General features: G+C 37.9%; 1 protein-coding gene across 4 annotated transcripts in view; it reads right to left on the reverse strand.

Annotated features, from left to right (window-relative positions):
* Positions 1–21,604, reverse strand: part of MND1 (meiotic nuclear divisions 1) — a 47,479-nt gene that overhangs the window by 13,066 nt on the left and 12,809 nt on the right. For 3 of the 4 annotated variants that reach the window (XM_062637511.1, XM_062637509.1, XM_062637512.1), the window contains 2 exons: positions 15,178–15,252; positions 13,306–13,420 (listed from right to left, as the gene is read on the reverse strand). In XM_062637511.1, coding sequence (XP_062493495.1) covers positions 13,306–13,420; positions 15,178–15,252 — 190 coding nt within the window. Of the gene's footprint in view, positions 1–13,305; positions 13,421–15,173; positions 15,253–21,604 lie in introns of all 4 variants that reach the window. The other variant, XM_062637510.1, reaches the window with a different exon arrangement.

Genomic DNA, 21,604 nt, shown 5'->3' on the forward strand with positions numbered 1-21,604 from the left:
TTGACAGCTACTCAATAATGTTCCAGTACCAAAGCTGTGCAAGGCAATGAAAGGGGCAAATATGCAGAAAAGGTGAGCAATACAGGAGGCAACATATGATCTAGATGCTTCCAGATGTTCTCATTACCACTATTAGGCCCTAGTTAATTCTGTAGCTATACATCTGCACAAAAGCTGACGATATATACAACTGGTATCTGTAAGCAACAGAATAATCCATTGTTCTGAATGTTATGTAGTTATTTCACCAATTTGTGTGATAATGCATCAATAGGCTTTCCTGATCCCATGTGTGCAGAGTACAAGTTATTCACATGGCTGAGGCACACACCTGTATCCTCTACTGACTAATTTCAGGCACAGTTAGCATTTTCAGAGCAGGAAAATAGACGCTTGCATTTTCTCTCCTGAACTGAAAAAAAGCAACCACTGTGAGTACAGCAATGCAAAGCCCAGGAGCAGCACTGCTTGCAACACCGGCATGTTATGTTAGCAAAACCAGGAAATGTGCCTTAAATGGTGAAAGGCTAAGAGTCAAAGAGTTAGAACTGACCAGTCTTTATGGAAGTTTCTTCTGCCCTGAACCCCAGGCTACCTTGGGGGAACTGTGGGGAACTCAAGAAGCCCAGATTCTGGGCTTTTTCCTAAGAACAGAGCCATTTTCCTAGGCATCTGTGATTGTCCTTACCACAGAGACAATCCTCCGTACCCCCTTAGAGGAAAGCAAAGGTATGGAAAGGAAGGTCCAGCAGCAATGAATGTCTAAAAATAAAGTGAGGGAGGGTTAAAAACATGCTTTCTAATGCAGGCAAGTGACATTCTACCAGTGACCTGCAGGGATTTGGGAGCAGATCAGGAGACAGAGCTGACAAAAGGGCATGTGGACAGCTATAGGAGGTGCAGTAGGAACCCTTTTAAAGCAAATGGACATACCTAGTCAGGGGCAAAGGCCAGCAGCACAAAACATTAACACTGCAGTATTTCTGAACAAATCTGAACTGGCAATACATACTGGCTCAAATCTTAACACAGGAAGGCCACATTTTTCCTGATCTGACTCAGGGAGACCTACAATCATTCTCTGCATACTGCAGAACTACAGCCTCCTCTTTCCTCTTTTCCTTCTTCCTTTCCCCCAGATTTGCTCACTTTGTTCCTGGAAGGGGGTGGTGATGGTGGTGGTGGAATTAAAGGTCTTATTTGCATTCCAAAATGGAATGGCAAAAGCCTGTTGAAGCCTCAAATACTTCCACAGGGATAAGACCGCTACATGCTTTATCAAGACAATATACATGTAGTTAAGGAGACTAAGACTAGATAGACTAAGTTAGTCTTTCTATTAGACTTTGGCCACTTCCATGGGTAAACAACAATTATGGTAGCCACAACCACCACCATTTCCTCAAAAACATTTTTAAACCTACTTTTAGGTTCTTTCTAAAAGCTTAAGTCCTGCACGTATCATTAAAGGAATACTAAAGAAACAGTTACTGAATAGGATTCAAAATAAAACAATCAAAGGTAACACATTACAGCTCCAATAGCTGTATAATAAATAAATGAATAAATAAATCTCAACAGCCAGAACGTGCTCCCATCAACCTACAGACTTGGAAATTAACAAAGAGCTGTAGCTTTCTTTCCTCTCCTTGTTTCTACTCTGGCATTTTGAGGATGATTTTAAGGATTACTGTAAGTAAAAGTTTTCAGGTCCAGGAATGAACCTCTGTTTCTACAGAATAACAAAACCTAGTTATTTTTATAAAGCTAGCACAGTCTGGTGCCAGTTTTGACCTACCGCAACTAATGCCACAAGAATATTGTATGCATTTCCTCACTCGAAAGGCACATGACTGCAGAGGCAATTAGCATCTTTCCTGGAAAACAGTCACCCATCAACCTGTGGGACTGTTAGTAGATACATGCGAAATACAACTGCAGTCTTCAGCGTGTGGGCAAGGGAGTACTTTACAGTGTGACTTGCAAATCTTCTACATGGAATGCAGAGAACAGCTGCAACTGTTCTCAGGGGCCAGTGAGAAATATTAGCCCAAAGAGACCCAATCTCTCTCATGAAACTGGTCAGGGTAAATTAATTGCATTAACTGGATTTGAATTCCAGTAGTAATTCTTCATCCACTTACACTGAATTTAAATATGAAAAATGGCAACTACTGTAAGAACAATATGTGAACTTGAATCTCCAGTGACTCTGATTACCCACTGCCTTCTGCAGAGTTACGCATTCCCCTGCTCACAGGCTGCCCTCACTTTCCAGAAACAGTGTTATACCTTGCTGTCATCACACTATGACAGATGTGTGTTTCCCCACCTCTCTTGAAGAGGTATCATTATAATACCCTATGATGCACAGCTTCTGAAATCTTTCCCATTAGTGAAAACATCCTATGCAATTAAAAAGCCCATCTCTAAAGGCCAGGCTAGAAGGTGAACATACAAATTATACACTTGTCATCCACAGAGAGTACAAAGGGTAATTGCCTAGTAACTCTTACTGATGTATTCATCCACAGACTGACACAAGAGACTGATCAAGAGACTGTAGCTTGCCACTGGCAACTATTCATGGCAGCGACGTCATGAAGTGGCTTCTTTAAAGTCCATATTTGAGTATGCGTGAGACTAAGCAGTCTACAACACTGTCATGGGGTAGCTCACAACATAGCAAGAACAGCTTTAGAAAAATGTTTTGTGACCAAGTATTAGGTGAAGATACCTCCACACTATATGCAGTCTTTACCTTCCCACGTGCTTCCCAAAATGGTGTTTCCTCTTATAAGCAGAATAAAGAGCTCTTGTGCAGAAGAGTGATAGCACATCAGATTCTGTCAAGTCCTTTGAATCCAAAATAACACATCATTCTTCCCCCATACTCCAGTATCCCACATAACGCTTATCCCCATGATATTAATCAACAGGTCACAATGCTTCAGAATTCATTACTAAATTCAAATTAATGCATAAATATGATTTCTCATTTAAAAAAATCACAAATTCAATAGAACTATTTATACTGACATTCATTTATACTGACTAATTCATAAAAGAGTAAGTTTCAGAACTACAAGTGCTGACAATTATGAATCCTACCTACTCATCTACAACTATTTTGAAAAGCATAGAACACAATATAAGCCATTTGTGATAGAAAAATACTAAAAAAATTGATATATGAATGAATTAGTATTTCAGCTGCACAGCTGTATGTGTACGTGTGCATATATATATATATATATATATATTTGCTTGAAAATAAACCTGAGCAAATACATAACATAGGGCCAGTCTTGCTACATGATGAGACATGGCAGTGCACAGGAAAGCTAGTAATAAGCTGATCCATGTATCAGGAAATATGCTTTTAAAGGGTCTGAATCTTTGTTAGTGTGTTTGAAAAAAGTGTCAAGTCACATCAGCAAAAGCACCCTCTGTCCCACATGAAAAGGTCACACTGTCAAATTCCATCAGGATGTACACAGTGTCTCTTTGAAAGAGCATCCAACGGAATTTGTCAGAACTGCTACCAAAAGATGCCTCTACGCAAAAGACATGCTCTTGCACTTAAGTTGATTATAATCACATAGCCACAGAAAAAAAAAAGACCATTTACCCTTCAAGTACTCTACCTGAAAAAGTATTCTGCTGAAATCCTAGTTGCTTAGCTAAAATTCATCTATTCTTATGCAAAGAACAGAGGGAAGCAATGTTTTTACAAAAGGGAAACAAGCACACCACCTCTTCATTCAGGGCTCCCTAACAACACTTTTTCTTTCAGGGAAGAGGTCCTCCCTCCTCACTTCGTTTACTAATAAACACCATACCCACTGCACTGCTAAAGGAACTTGCAAACTCCTGTGCTGCTGAAATGCATTTCACCAGGAGGCCCATCCCAGAGCCCCGTGGGTTTTGTGTAGTTCAGCATGTCACTCTGCTGCATGCCTCGTGTCATGGAAGCTGCAGATAAGAGTCTGGAAGGCATCACAGGAGGTCCTTCACCTTCTGTAGCCATGATTCAATACATGTTCAAACTTACCTATGCCATTTCTAAGGTATTTGTAGCTTGGTTTTAAGGTTCCAGTGTAAAGGCTTTTACAACCTTCCCAGGCAATCTAGTTCTGTGTTTGGTTATTGCAATCATTAGAATAGTTTTTCATCCAACTTACTTTTCCTGTGCAATTTAAGGCTATTACTTATCGCCAAGTTGTCTGTGAACCTGAGCAACAGGCTATACCTTTCCTTTTTTAAAGGAGATACAGAAACCCACCAGAAACAACTGTCTTTTGAGCTCTATTTTTGTAAGTTTTTTTCTCCTAGAATGCAGCTGCTCTATGTCTGGTCTTTTTACTCTACTCCTGAATTCTCCCTAGATAGTTATATATCTCTCAAATATGATATCCAACACTGCTGCAGTGATATAGCTGAACCTTCACTAAAGCCAACCTGAGTAGAAAGATTTTTTTCACACATTTCATCGCTGATTTCCATATCTTAGTATGGCGATTTTGCTTTTCACAAGAAGAATGTCTTAAAAATCAACCTGTAAACTACTAGAACATCTTTTCAAACCCTTCCCCCTTCAGCAGCTGCTCCAGATAATTTGCATTACACAATACCCTTGAACGTGCATATGTCCTTGCGCTTCCCACCACTGACTTTTATTTGGTATTTTTTAGATCATCTTTACAATTTGTCATGCTCATTTTGAAACCTCACCTTGTCCTTGGTCCATGCAGCCTCTCCTAGTTTTGCCATGTGCAAATGTAACAAAAGTATGTCTTCTATTATCCGCCTCATCAATATAAATACTGAGCAGAAGCACAGACCCTATTATAGAGCTTCACTGATTCTACCCCATTTCTGATACTGAATTATGGATGAATACACCTTGATACAATTATAGTTTTAGATTGACACTACTGCAGTTTCATTAGGACTGTATTTCCTTACTTTCCTTAACATAGTATCATCCAAAACCGAGGCAAAACACCAAAGACAAACTTCTCCCAATCAACAAAGGTCTCTTACAGTGGCAAAGACAAAATCTGTGTTCTTCTAGGTGTTTCCAAATTGGTTTTTCTGATACCCTGCTCTTTTCAGTGAAACTAGCTCATAAGATGTTAAAGTGAGGAGGGAAAAAAACACTGGAAGTACTCTGAAATATACCACCAGTACCAAGATTAGTCTTGCAAACATACAACCTGTCCTGCAGAATGTCTGCAGGCAAATAGCAAAGTACAACATATCACTGTATATTCCTAATTTAGATTCCTAACCTAGATAAAACACATAATGAAAACACAATTTATCCCATAACATATGGGAGACTTCCTAACATACGAGATTGACAACACATTTCTCATCTAACTTAAAATAAGAGGTATCTTGCTAGAGTAGCCATTTTATTTAAGCAGGGTGTTATATATATAATAACTAAACAGCTGATCTTCCAGCTGCCTCTGTGTGTTGAAGTAAAACCCCACTGACAAAAAACAACCTATTTTAAAATTTCCTTTTTTTCACTTAACCAGCTAAAATGCAGCTTCGTTTTAAAGCAAGTTGGCCCAAGTTGACACTCTCACAGAGGATTAGCCTTGTTAGAATGTGCCTGAAGTATAAAAACACATGTATGCATGTGTCTAAATATTTAGGTCAGTTTTTCATTGTAGAGTAACCTCTTTGCTGGAGTCCAAACTTTAGGCCAAACAGAGACAGAAAAATTCTCTGAAATACAGAGAATTATGGCCTTTTGCCAAAAGCCAAATGACCATGCTGAATTTCAGCCAAAAGCCCCTTATTTCACTTTAAGCTCTGTGCCTTCGGAATATATGTGCAGATATATCTTAAGCTGCATCATTCTATCCTGGTGCTCCTTTGCTCATTATTCTTCATGGCTGTTACAGTCTCCTTTTTTCCAAGTGCCAGAAGCTACTTACCCCTGCTTCTCTCTCAGTTCTTTCAAAATCCATTTTCTACACAGTTCAACTAATTTCAGAGTTCAGGAAGATGCCCTTTGAAGATGTGTCAGCTGATGTGCTCCTAGGTGGTCAGAAGATCCCTGGTTGATCTTTAGGGAACTACCACAAGACAAAAAATTCCAGGAGATGCATGACAAATTACCATATAGAATGGTTTTAGTTGGAAGGGGCTTTAAGGACCATCCAGTTCCAAGCCCCCTGTAATGGGCAGGTGTGGAGACAGTGTTCTCATGGGAGAATGCATAATTGGTACATAAACTCTGAATAATCCTGAAAGATACAGCAAGGCCATGAGAGGCCCGAAGAAGCTTAAGCAAGCAAGATAAGAGACTGGAATTCACCAAGTTAATGAGAACTGTGAACTGTTGGCAAGCTTTCGAGGTTGAGTTCTCACACCTGTGTTTTACCAATTATATGTTAGTCACTAAGGGTCTTCAGGACATGTATCTAATCATAATATGCCAAATCACTGCAAGTGCATGTAAGAAATAGTATATAAGGGGTTAAGGATTTGTATAAAATGAACAAGAAGCATAACTCATATTGAGTTGTTCTCTTGATTCCGGTCGCTCTCTCCAACAGGCAAGGATACCTTCTACTAGACCAGGTTGCTCAAAGCCCCATCCAACCTGGCCTTGAATGCTTCCAGCGATAGGGCAACCACAACATCTCAATCAGTGTCTCACCACCCTCATAGTGAAGAATATTTTCCTTAATATCTAATCCAAAACTCTCCTTTTTCAATTTAAAACCATTCCACCTTGTCCTATCACTATATGTCCTTGTAAAAAGTCCTTCTCCAGATTTCCTGTAGTCTCCCTTTACGTACTGGAAACTGCTCTAGAATTCTCCTGGAGACTTCTCCAGGCTGAAGAAACCCAACTCTCTGAACCTGTCTCCGTAGGAAAGGTGCTCCAGCCCTCAGATCATCTCTGTGGCACTCCTCCAGACTTGCTTGAGCAGGTCCACGTCTCTCTTGTGTTGGGGGCCCCACATGCATGAAAGCCTTCTGAAGAAGCCAGCAAAAACCATAAGACACACTCTTTGGTGCAAAGAGATTTTAAAGACATTGTTGGAGTCTACCACAAGCCAACAATATATACACCAAAAGTTGCTAACTCCAACTGATAACTTGTTCTTATCACTGGTGAACCACAACACAGGAATTAAGGGCAAAGGTGAGAACTCTTTAAACCTACTTCTGTCAGGGAAGGTCCTTAAACCATCATATTATGGCCTCATGTAATCACAGCCAGATTCTGCTCTGCAGATGCTTGGCCTGTCAAAGGACCAGCATTTTCAGTAACCGAACTGCAAACAAGCTTCCCTTGATTTTAAAGAGAGAGAGAAAATTGGAGAGGATTAAAATAAATGAGCAGAAATACTGCTTAAACTTGCAATTCCTTCTCACTTGCTATGATTACCAAAGGAGCTTAGAGCATTAGTGATCAAGTTTACGTTTTTAATTCCAGTCATTAGTACCCTGTTCCTTTTCAACTTAACAGTTAAAATTTACATGCACTGTTACTGTGTTTAACTATGATTATATACAAGTACATTTATAGATTTATTCCTAATTTTTTCTAAAAATTAGGTTTAGCTTTGGTAAAGCATTTTGCTTTGTCTTTTAATGTAGCCTTTGAACAGGTGATTTAATTTGCCAATCTTCCAACTGAATGATAAGCCAGTCAAAGAACAGTTTAGAGTGGAGAAATCACAGAAAATACCTTAGCTTGATGCAGTTAGTCAAGGAAATGTGTTCTTTCATTACTGGTGCACTTCTATATACATTCTCATACTCCATGAGGAAGGAGGAAAAAGGGGGAAAAATAGGGGGTGGGCTTTCTGGTTTTGTTTTTGTTAGCAGCAGGTAGCCCAAAAGTTATGGACATGAACATACATTATCTATTTCCTGTCATATCCTCATCTAGATCTTCAGGAGATGAATATCTTAAATATACAATTCCCTATAAAGATGAGACTAAGTAAAAAAAAAAAAAGGACTGCTTACTTTTATATCTAGTATTTTTCTGTGTACTTTAAAGCAAGTGTCTGGTTCGCTCCAAAGAAAGCTTAGTTTAACCCTCTAAGGCTAACACAACTGTGGGTGGAGATACAAGTCTAACTTCAAAAGAATGACTAATTTCTAATTGCAGATCTCTGTTAATGGTATTGATGCATAAACCATAAAAAGCACAGCTTGTGTCTCAGATGCCAGGTGCATATTTCATGGTCAGTAGCTGGAAAATATCCTCTTAATTGCAAACTGAACATATTGAATCTAGAAGTGATTAAAACCCCACTCTCTATATAGACTTGATCTGTAGCCTATTAATCTTGTGGCACCTAGACTGGGCTTAAAAGTGTTTGTAGACATTTGCTTTTCCAAATGAATCATTACATTTATAAAAATAGTTACTTAATAGTTCATTAACTGAGAGCACTGACAAGGCTCTTTAGTGCAAATAACTTTCTGATATGTTTTCTAAACAATAGTCTTTGCCACAAAACATAAAAGAAACCCCGTTAAACCATTTTATATATTATCAGCATTTTGATGAATTTTGAGTAAAACTGAAGAAACTAATTTTAAAGCCAGGTTAGTCTAATCTTCATTTAATTTCTTCACTACTGTTTCCTCTCTGGGAACAGGGACTATTCCCAGAATTAATAAGAAATGCCCAAAAGAATCTACTGTGAAGTTTTTGTGGCATTAAATACATCTGTACCTATAACATATATTCAACCCAATTTGAACATAACAGAACTTAATAGCTGGGTGTCTCAATAAAAAACCCCACAACAAACCAAAACCTAAAAAAAAACCCAAACCCCAAACTATGCACCCCACAAAATCCAGCAGCTACATCAACATTACCTTTTCAGCATTCAGCTTTAAGATATTAAGATGAATGAAGAAACTGTTTCTCATACTGTCTATATACCCCAATATAATTCTTCACATCAGTATGTCAAGCTGAAATTTTCAGTGTTTATACATATCAGAATTAGAAATTTTTGAGGCATCCACAATGAAAAAAAAGACACTTTCAGGTACATACTACATAAAGCATGGCATTTTCATGGTATTCAGTAAAGTCTGGATGTTTTCCCAAAGTTCATTTTCCACAGCCAAGTAAGTATTAATCTTATGAAATAATCTAACCCTGAACTGGACTGGTAGCAGTGCCTCTGAGATCACACTTTCAGATTCAAAAGGAATCTGGGTATTTGTGCTTTGAAATCCTGTCCATTTGAGCCACTTACACCTTCTACTACAGGATGAAAATAAACAAAGAGAGCAGAAGTAAAAAAGTTGACACCAAAATTGCTATGTTACACGTGTTGTATCTGACAGTTTGCTGATTTTTGAGAACATAGTTTGTCTTGAAATGTTCAGATCACCGTTTTAAAGGTAAAAGCCTAAGACAAAAATTAACACCAATTTGGCATTCTAGAAACATGCTAAATAAAACAGGAATCCTGACAGGCAACATCTAAGACTAGCCCTATAAATATCAGCGATCATACCTCATGGAAGTCGCTTGCATCAGTCAGTATGTAACTACTTGTGAGATTACTGTCCTGTGCAAAGGCAAAAAGTAACTAAAGCATGCCTACTGTGAAAAAAAAAAAACAGCTAAGACCCAGCAATATCTTAATATACTGTAGATCAACATTCCTCTAATTAGTGAAAGAATGAGAAGTCTGAAATTCTAAAAACGTTTATTTTACAGTGAACACTGAAAATGTTTAGGTGTTGGTAGTTACAAGCTGGACAACAACTCAGAGCAAAATCCACATCATTTATATATCTGGACTGCCAGACAAACCTTTCTATAAAATTAATTGTCAGGGAAATTGTATTAAGTTCCCTAACACCTCTCTCTGACACACAGAAAGAATTAAACTTATGCAGCAGGTTAATCCTGATGTTTTGTGGAGATTTCTTTGTTTGCCTTACAAAAATATGGATAAATTATGAACTATAGAAGGCTTGCATTCTCTACGCCTTTGTCCTTGACCATAATCTTTAGGGAATCTAGCAGCACTGCATGTATCCAACTTTGCATACACACATGGTATGTCTTACAAGCCTTTCTCCCAGAGGAATAGAGAATCTCTTCTCTATGACTGCTTCCCCAGGACAATATCCTCCAGCCTACAAAAATATGCCTCAAAGTTGAGAAAGAGTGGATTAAAAAACAAGGATTAAAAATGTAACAAAGTAGTATGAAATCACAGAGGGGTTTTTTGCACCCCCAACCCGTTTTTTTCTTCTGATGACTGTTGGCAGTTTTACTGCCTTTAATGTTGAGGAAGAATTTATTACTCAATCCCAACTCACAAAAGATGGCTTAAACAACATTTCCAAGTGGCAAAAATAAGCTTTAACCACTGAACTGCTGTGGTTGTTAGACAAAATCTACATATTTTGAGATTCTAGTCATATTTTCACAATACCATACAGGTAAAATGGAATTACCCAAATATATCCACAAGACCAGACTATTATGTAGCTTCCTCTAGTGGTCAGTCCCTAAATCTTGTTTCTTCTGCTATTTACTGTAGATAATTTTATATGCAAATACTGAAATTCTGTGTTCTAATGCTGTACATTTGGGAAGGCATTAGAGTTTATACTTCAGCTCCCTAATACAAAAGCCAAGGAAATCAAGCCAAAACATACAACAGAACATTTGTTACTGATATTAAAAGGACAAACAGTGAAGTCAGCAAAAACTAGAGTTGGTATTTTAGTACTGATTTCCCCCCCCCGTGAATATGCATTATAGTATATTTAGTTACTAGGCCAAACATGACTTTCCCACCACAAGACTCAGGAAGCAAGACAGATGTTCAGCTTTTAGTTGAGTCTTCAGATATTTGCTATGAATCATCCAAACTTTGTTTTGACCCTGGAATTAGTGTGTGTTTTAACAAGGCTTATCACTGTACAATAGGTTTGTTTCTGCAATGCTCCTTTTAAGGCAAGAGCAATTAAAAAGGCTTAGCAAAGCATTCACCAAATTTGAAATCTGAAATCAGATGACAATTTGATATACCACTAAAATACCACAATAAAAATCAAGGCATCTCTAAGATATGGGATTGGAAATTAATAGACTGAAGTTTTATACTGAGCATCAGAAATACTTCTTTACAGGCTTAAGTCAGTAAGAAAGAAGAGGGAAAGCCCAAATGTAGAAAGTGACAACTGTCCATTACAAAATGTATTACACTAAACAATCCAACTCAGTGTCCTTATAACATAATGGCCATCTCTGACTTCTAACTCAAAATTAAAATAAGGTAGACTCAGTAATCTGCTCAGACAATCTAACTGAAAATAACCACAAGGATTATTTAACTTGTACAGCTAGTAGAAAATGATATCACTCGTGCAGTTTGAAAATGCTTTAAAATCTGAGAACCAATAACTAGTTATAAGGCTATTGTCTGAAACAGAGACAGTAACTTTCATGTCTAGCTGAACACCTTCCACTGCCTCAGATTCTTTATCACCTTCTTACACTAATAACTGTAACTTCCTGCATCTTGTTTTGTCTTTGCACTTCCCCGCACTATGGAACAAAAGAAATGCCCCCTAAACTCCCACCCCCACCCCCCCCCTTAAAGTGTGTAAAAGTCCATTCAGCTTTGACAAAGACCTCAAAATTGACATCAACATTTATTCATTTATACATTGCCAGCAAAAGTGCACACTGCCAGTGCAACAATGACTGATGAAACATAAAAGGAAGCAGAAACATTTACATCAAAGGTTAGGGACTAATTATTTTCAAAACACTACTGCATATTCCCCTGGGAATCCTACAGTCAGCCCAAGAAGACTAGCCTCACCAATACCCTGGACTGCTCATCCCGTCATTGCAGAGGCTCACATGGAGCTTCCACACACTTGTAACAAAGAAAAAGACAGATGCATGACCAAATAACTAACTTTATGTTTCTTTCCCTCTCTTCAGGATATTAGTCTCTGTGTCACCAGCTAATGCAGTCTGCCCTAGCATTCAAGCTGTGATTTGCCCCTTTGTGCCTAGTATTTAGGAACGTGCTCACTGCTTCAAAAGAGAGGCCCCTCAAATCATTCAGTGCAATGCTTACTATAAGGGTATCTCAGCAGTTAAAATACCTGGCACTACGAATCCATCTGTGCTGTCAGTATCTGCCTGCCCTCATTCATTTCTACAGCTGGAATCAGCTGGAAAGCATCTAACTTGTCCCCAGGAGAGCACACAGTGAGGGATTTACAGCATAGTAACTAACCTCAGGTCTCAAGTTTGCTTATTCCCCGGCATACCATTAAATCCTTAGGGAAAGATAACACAGCTGACAAAAAAGTGTCACAGCCCCTCAAAATAAATACTATCTGTCCAATCTGGGGGTGTGCTGCCAACTTTGTTTATGTTCCTGGCTTTCTTTCAGCACATTTTTAAAGCTGTGGACTTTGTTAGAAGAATAAGGAAGGAAAAAGATTCAGTCAGATATCTTCTCAGAAAAAGGTCTGTGCCTGTTCCTCATCACTCTAATAGCATTTTGCCATTACACAAATGAATATGCAGTGATGTTTGGGTAGCAACATAAGAGCCTAATAAATAAAACATGAAAGTTGAAGTAGAGAAAATTCAATAAAATTTCATGCATGCTTTTCATTTTTCATGCTAAGAATCAGAATATTAAGTATGTTTCAGTGCCCGATTCTGCATTAAGTATTAAAGTCACTCACCATTACTTGTACTCCATTAGAATTAGAAACTCCAACCAAAACCCAGCATCAGAGACAGTACAAACAGTAAGTCAACATTGCAATAACATATTTACGTATAAGTGATAATTAAGCGTCTCTAATGAAATGGTTACATTAGAAACAGACAAGACAAATTAAGTAGAAAGATACCTGTTTTGACAGCATGGAATTGAAGGTACCTGGGAGCCAGAGACTACTCTTCCTACACTCATTCTAGGGCTCAGAACACTTAGAAGTTATAGAATTAATATGGTTCTAGAAAGAATGATTTTGATATTAATTCTAACACATCAGAATATTTCAATTTTAGGATTGTCTGTTAACTGCTTAGTTACTGCCAGGGCAAATACTGATAAAACCCCCCTTACAGCATATACACAGATGAAAAGAAATGGTCAGTGTACCTGTATTGCATACAGCTTTAAAAAGAAAAGCAGCTATTGCTATTCTTTGACTTACCTCTCCATACCAAATTTTAAGCTAAAGAATTGCAGAACTTAAAGTGAACTTTTGCACAAAAACCAATATACAACTTACGCATTTCTTCAATGACGTCTGGGTCACATTCTCTGTATTTGTCTATTTCTGCCTTTAGCTGCTCTTTTTTCTGTCGAAGGGCAGCAAGTTCCTCTAGTAGAGCTGCACGTTCTGCCTGAGGATTCAAAGTACAGTGGGAGATACAAAAATAAAAATCAGTAATTACTGCCCAGAACCTTAAAAAAAAAAAAAAAAGTAAATCTAAAAACTCTTTCATTACTGCCTTCTGTCAATGAACCAAACTGAAGAAAAAAAAAACATAAGGACAAAATGGATAAACAAAATTTTCTACAACCTCTGAACTCTTGACAAACTCCAAACAGATCTTTTAATTGTTTGGCTTAAAGGTTACATGGTATTTAGGAGTGTTAGTCTTGTAATTAAAGACAGCATTACAGAAAACCCTATCATTCACATTTTCCCAAATCAGGATGCTGCATATGAATACCTTCTGAATTTATTATTCACTTCTTTTCCACACCATTTAAGAGTGTGGAAGAGAGTCTTAAAAATAGCTTGAGATATTTATGATATGGTAGTCTTTGCTGGGAGAGTATACAATATCAAATACTCTATTGATCAATGAGAATTTTCAGACACTGACTCAACATGAGCCCTCCCATAGCCAACTCAGCACATACTTCTAATTCAGTCTGTAGTAACAGCCAAACATTGTAACTGGCTGATACTCAAAAGAACTCATGCTAGGGCACTGGGTAGCATAGAAAAGCCAGGTTGCCATTACAAAGTCACGCTATCTCCATGGCATCCCAGGAGCCTCGCGTGCTTTATTGTTTGTTTTTAGTGTGTCCTCCCCCCACCCTAAACTTCCGTATTCACAGTGCTTTTGCCAACAGTCTGGACTCAGCACATCCTGAAAATGCAGATTGGAAATCTGCTCCCAGATGCTGGGGCATGGAGGCCAGCTCCTCAGAAACCTAAATCTTGATCTAGATTTTTCAGGACTTCTTCCTGGTGTATAATTCAGAACTAAAATGCTGGAAGCATCAACCAGAACAGGATTTCCAGTACCACTTGCTTCTTGTGACTAGGCAGGTCATGTGGTGAAGAAGCCCCAGTGTCTCAAACAGTCCAATTTGAAACCTGACAAGTACAACTGCAGGAGAAACTTGCCTATGATTTCCCAATTACAGTCAAACCCAGAATGTTTCTGTATAATATTTTGAATTCTAAGGTTTCGCACTTTCCTGCAATATCTAATTCCTCCTGAAAGCTTCTAGCTAGCTCTACTTATACATTTATTTACTGGAGGTTTAAACCCCTTTAGACTCAACATCTCAAAACAAATGAACACCTTAGAACACTATATGAAGTACCGCTAACTAATATGCTACTTCATATATATGGTAAATATGAAGACTAAATATCATTTTGCAGTGTTAACAGCTTCAGCATGCAAACAGCACAAGGTTACATGGCTGCTCAGAATGGTAATTCAGAAATCTATAAGACTAAAACCAAACCAAACTAAAAAAAGAAAAAAAAAGACCCCCAACACATAAGTTTACAGTTACTGGATTTGGCAGCTCAGCAACCATTGGCAACTTTGGTACATGCCTCTGGGTAGTTCAAGTTTTCAGATTTAAAGATATCTTTAAAAGCCTGAAAGATTGCCAGACTTCAGGCAGTCACACATTTTCTCTGCCTTGGAGCAGCCAGTTGTCAGTATTTTACACATTAGCTCATGACCAACTAAGGAAAAATCTAATACCTGATTTATTCTGGCCCTATCTCATCTCCAGTATTTAGAACTCTTAATGGATTTCCAACAAGTACACTAGTATTTATAAACTATGGATACTTGTAGCCCTACCTCCTGGTAGGAATGCCTCCCCCACCAAAGCAACTTACAGTATCTTCACGTCCAATTTTTGACTTCTCAATGCTTTTTTGTAAAGTCTCTTTTTTCTGATTGCTTTCAGCAAACTGGTAAATGAAACAAAGACCAAAATCAATCTATTTCAGTAACAAAGATTAAACATACCTATAAAACATGCATACACAGCAACATATTTCAATAAATAGATGAATATACATTTTTAGCTATATAAATTTATATATCTTTAACTTGTGTAATAAACACAAAATAACTACAAAATCAACCTAATTTAAGTCTGAGGCTCTGAACCACAGAAAAGAATCACAGGAAGCAACTTAAAGTCTAAGAAATTTTCACTCCCACAACACATCATCTTGTTACACATTGCATGTTCAGCATGGGTCCAAAATCCTATTTCATAACCTGGCATCTCTGTGCAAAGGACTCCATGACATGGAGGATCTGGATTATATGATTTCTTCTGGTCCTTCTCCAGCTCTCCTTATTCAATGCAAGCAGTAAGGTGCAGCAGATCCACCTGGTCAGCTGCTAATACCAGTCTTTAAAGACTGATGTACTATAGGCATGGCCTCAATCCTTTTTGCATACTGGTGAATAGAAGCCTTTATAGCTCAAAGGCATGTAAAGCCATGTCCCCTATTTTCAGTGCTGCATTCACACTGCTAGACTTCAGAGTTCCCTTCCTTCAGGCCTGAAGCAGAGGAATCTCACAGACGTTGCATCTCACAGGGCTGGTGTGAATACTCTCTCCATTTTCCTGTTATTCCAGGAGGAATCATTCATAAAGAGATGTCTTCATTAACCTGCCACCCATCTTGAGCCAGGCCCTTCCAGTTTAGTTGGAAATTTTCTAGACACACTTTGGAAACTCTTAAAATAAGCAGGATTTATGAGTTGCCCCTTAGGGACACAAAGCATTAGCCTTCTGAAATATTAAATGAGATTAATAAAACTGAAAAAAAAAAGTCTAATAAAATAGTTTGGAAATAACTTACTGCATTGGAAACCAGAACAAAATAAAAATTAAAAAAAAAAACAAAACACAAAAGAAGAAACAATAGGATGCTTTGTAAGTACTCAAACTTTAGTTTAGCTTTAAGATGTTCTGAGCAACAGTCAGCTAGAAAACTAGCATATCAGACTAGTCATGAAGCTTATGAAGGTGACTCTCAGAGCCCAGGTTTCATTCTGCTTTCCATCAAAAACCCTCACACAAAACCTCTACTCCCATACTCCCTTTCTCACTGAGGATCCCTGAGTACAAATGCATTCCTTTACATTTCTTGCAATCCCTAGCCTTGATAATATAACCATATCATTTATACTCTTGTGCAACTGAAACACCACAACCACATTCATACAACGCAAACAGAACTGTTTAGGAGCCATTATCACTTCTCAATTTCTATTTAAACTCCTTTTTAGTCTGTATCTTTCAGAAATACATACTAAAATGTAAATGCACGACAAATATTAGGCAGAGCTTACTGCCAAGTCTTAAGAGATCAGCCATAACAGTAAAAAGAAGCTGTGTACTGGTGGTCCATATAGATTAGGACACCACCCAACTGCAGCTCACTGGGTTTAGGGGTTCCTTTTATATAGCTCAATTTTTAAACATTAATTACTCTTTCTGGACCAGTATATGTTCATGCATGTGTGAGCATACATGCAGACAAGGGGGTCTCCTTTCAAAAAGGATGTTTTGGTTTTTCTTCAATTTACATAGAAATTATACTAATGGTAGACATATATAATCTGGGGAAAAGTACATCCAGCTGTTTACTCATTGCTCTCTATGCAAGTAACCACAGAGGCAGTGTGGGTTCCAGTATGTGGCCTGAAGTACACCAGCACCTTAATTTTGTGGTTAGTTAAACAGTACTTTTTCAGGGTTTTCCACAAAATTCTTAAAGATGTGTGTTAGTCCCCACATGATGCTGTACAACAGAGAAGCATATATGCAGTTCAGAAGAGAACAACTATTTAGGTGCAGTTAGCATTTCATGAAGCCCAAGGAAGACAAACACCAGAGCACACATAGTTCAGTGTCTCTGAATAAATAATTTTTCTTGCAGAGGAAGTAGAGAAGCCGAGGAGCTTATCTATGCCCATATACTGCAAGTACAAAGAATAAGCCAATGCCTTGTGCAAGGGAAGCCATAAAGGTGTTGCTTTCTATGTTTTTTCCATATTCATGAAGTTATTTATGAATGTATCTGCATTTTTTAAAATAGAAGCAGAGAATGAGCTCTCAGGGAATTGCACTAAAATCATAATAGCTGGTTTCCAGCTTGGAAGCATGTTTCTCAGTATGACATCGTACTATCTTATGGATCCTCTATATTCCACAGCATTTAATCATGAACGAGCATGACAAACACTAAGAATTACAGAAATTACTTAGATTCTAATCTACATAACATGTAAGGTTGCCATGCCATGAAGTTAGAAAATTAGAATATCTCTCTCTGAGAGCAATGATGATTTTTATACAGTTTTATTTAAGATCTTGTTTTCTAATCTCACAGATTGTAATTTCTGGTGGAGCTTTTTGTTTGTTTTATTCTGTCTTCACAATCAAGACTTTACCAAATAGAATGAAACCACAGCTCTCTGTGTATTATTTAGAGGTCACAGTGGGTATTCCCATGACAACAAATAAAAAAGTAAAGGAACAGCAGAAGGAGGCAAGATATTATAAAAACCAAACATAGGACAAGGATGCAAAGGCAAAGGAACAGATGGCCAGGGTCTGTGCAAGAAATCTGTAACAATGGGAGAAGCAGGAAGCCTTGAATATAGAGGTGGGAACACCGTTGAAAATAACTGTACATGAAAGAAGGGAAGACCATCAGCAAGGATAAAGGAGTCTGAGGAAGGATGAACACAGATGATACAATACTTAATTGAGAGGTAAGGACAAATGGCAGATGACACGCAGATTTACAGGGCATTAAAAAAGAAAGGCAGAATTTGCAAGTGTTGTATGTATGTATAACAGCAGAGGATCACATCTGGCCAAACAGTGACTTGCTTTCCCACTCACCAGCTGCAGAAAATCCTGACTGCAAAGGTACACAGTAGCAGATGGAAGATTTCAATCCCTGAAGCAATCCTTGGACATTTTTCAAGGTAATCAGCAAATTATTTCTCAAGAAACATCAACCATCCTGAGAGAAATCTGACTCCTGCCAATAGCAGTGGGATTGATCTGGAGAAAAAGATACTTACTGTCTCCCTTCTATGTTTCTTAAAAGTGATGTCTGGCCTGACACATGAACAACTTTCTGTCACAGATGTAATCGACCAGGTGGGGAAAACAAGTACAAAGATACGCTCTACTGTACTAGAAACTTTCATATCTCCGGTCTGACTGCTCCAAATCAGCACATGATAAAAGCAAGATGCTGGAAAAGCAAGAAAGCTGGAAAAATACCATCTGTGGGAAAGCTGTCCGGAGGAGGAGGAGAGACTAGATAATTAGAAGTCAAAAAGTAAAGAAAAAAAATCTCAACAAGAGCATTTTCAGTGTTGGCAAAACATGCTGGGACCCTGCAAGAAGACAGTTTAATGAACTAACATCTCTAAAACAGGAAAGCTGGGAAACAGTTACTTTAGTTTTACAGACCACTGTGGTCAGTTAACTGACCACTGGCCTAGCTTCAAAACAAATTCAATCCAAAGTCCCCCAAAGAGATGTTCTTTCTTACATTGGAACAGTCTCACAATGTTTAGCCATACCTTTGTGCAGTAGTTTGCATGTGCTAAGTGCTACGTGCTGATGATAATAATCTGTTCCATCACTGGCCTCAGGGTCTGGTTTCTATCAAAGGATAGATTAGATGTACACAGATAATTTATAATATACTATGCATGCATCATTACTAGGATTTCACTTTGGCAAGTTGGTGATGTACACCTGGATGAGGAACATTTAACCCTGACACACAACGGCAGCAGGTTTCAGTTATCTTCCTTCTCAAAACCTGTCTGATACTGTCCTAGCTCTAAATGACTGGATTTTTATTCTCTAGCAAGAGTTTTTGCTGGTCATATTCCTTCTGGTTCCTCATTCTTAACCACTCTAACCACCAACATCCCACCAAATATGTAGCTTGCCTCCCTAGCATAATATCTACAAACCTTGAGTAAGCCACGCAAACACAGACCATAAAGTATGTACAATGGACAAGAACCAAACCAAGGTCTCATATGCTAACCACCAAGAGCATTCACAGCTGTTAGCCCACTGTCATTATGGTCTTAAAGAGAATTATCATACACTCAAGTGTTCTTTCAGCAACACTCAACTAAAAATTGTATCAAAAACTACTGCTATTGTGAATGCTACTCACCATGGCACTACAGAATAGTAATTCAAGACATCAATTTTTTAATTGTTTATAATTTTGCAGTTATTTACTTTGGGTTTGAAGCTCACAATACTTTGCAAGGCAAGGGCTTCCTTACTTTTAGCTTAAACAAAAGCATCTCAAGATTTTTAGGGTGACATTTGTTGTAGATGGGTGTATTTCTTTCCTATATTAAACCTAACCCACCAGAGAAAAATAGAATTGACAGAAGGCATGGAGAGAAAGTACTTCAAAGCATTCCTCTAGATTTTAAAGAAAGAGAAAAAAATTTAAAGCCAGAAAGCAGACTAATACGGAGAGTAAAAACGCAAAGATTAACAGCCATAGGACAATCTGAATATATTGAGAACAGACCTGGAGTGTTAAAAGAAAAGCATAGAACATTACTAAAAGAAACTGCTCAGCAATCAATATCGTTGACTAAAACAATAAAACTTAAAAGAAGGAAAAAAAAAGGTGTAGCACATCCATGTGCAGAATTGCTTTATAAAGTACTACACAATAAGCATACAACTACTGCTTTTACATGTAGAGTCACAAATACATACTTGCCAGGGCCTCCAAATATACAGAAGTGAACTTCTAAACTAGCTAATTGTGTTCACAGTGCAGTAGAAAGTACTACCATGAACCGCAGTATGGTCACTTCCACTCTGCTCTTAGGATGCCTGCGTACCACTCATATAACCTACCTAGTGAACTCAGTTACAGTAGAAGCAGGTCCCAGGCTCACTGAGACTTCAGTCAGGGACATGACACTTAGTGAAGCACAGACAGCAAACATGTGCTTGTTATGTAAATACGATTAAAAGATCTCTTTTATGTTTGTGAAAGGGAAAGAAGCATGCAATGTCTTACCCCAAGTCACTGTAAGTCACTTCAGCAATACGAAGCAGGAAATCATGTATGCTGGGACTGAGGAGGAACATGAGAGAAGCAACTGGGAGACTGCAATGGTTCAAGAAATACAGGCAAGAGCAAGAATAGAGATTAAAGCCATTTTCAGAAATTGAAGAACTGACAATGAGATTACTTTTTTTTTTCAGCAAGAGAACACCATAAAATGGATGGGAAACAGTGTAGAAAAAGAGAAGAGACTCAAATAGGCCCACCATATTTGTGTACTCTTTCTTAAATACTACATTATAGGTATACTAGAAAGCATTCAATTCAAGAACTCTCATTATGTATGCTACAAACTTTACCTTAAGATTACCTTAGTTTCAAAGCAATCTTTGAAAGAGTCAGTTCAAAAACGTGGGAGAATGTAGGGAATAATTTTCTGATAAAAAGGAGACCCAAAACACATTATATTTGCTATTAAAAAAAGAAGAGTCAGACACCTAAGCTAAGTAAGAGAAAGCTTTTTTCAGGGAACTGACTGAACAAATATCTGACTCTCCATACAATTGTCCAACAAAGCACTACAAAGATTCTCAGAAAATAAGAATTCTGAAGTTAGATCTCTGCATTCACAAGCAGTACGTACATGTTTTGCTAGGATATTCATGTGGGTAAAACCAATTTACTTGCCCCTCCCACAGAAACACAATCCATTGTGTTTCAAGATTAAATTTAGGTTTATAATCCTGATTTATTAGGCATGCTAACACATGAGAGTGAGACTGAAATATTCCATAGTAAATCAGGCATGGCTCTGTCCTGAGGTCACACTGAGGATGAGTCCTTCTTCCTGCAATTGCTTTTGGGTAAAGAAAACAGAACATGTTGGGTAATCGGAACAAACAAATGAGGAACTCCCCACTCCACTGAAACCTTCACCTATCCGTATACAAACCTTATACTGCTAGCTACAATTATTTTAAAGACTATTACAATACAGTTAACCATTCTACATTAAAAGTAGCTTTTAATTCCATCTTTTTAGATTTGCTATAATAGTTAAAAGTTTACTTAGGGAAGATATCTTGCCATGAGCTTTTGGTTTTGCGTCCTTCATTTGCAGCACCATTTGGTGAGCACTAGCTATACAACAGAAAATAACCACTCCAGGCCAACCTCCTTAATAGACAAAAGGTGAAACAGTCTTTCAGGCTGAATG

Source organism: Pezoporus occidentalis, unplaced genomic scaffold, assembly GCF_034315485.1.
Source record: "Pezoporus occidentalis ecotype Australia unplaced genomic scaffold, CSIRO_AGI_Poc_V1 ctg53, whole genome shotgun sequence".
Classification (NCBI taxonomy): Eukaryota; Metazoa; Chordata; class Aves; order Psittaciformes; family Psittacidae; genus Pezoporus; species Pezoporus occidentalis.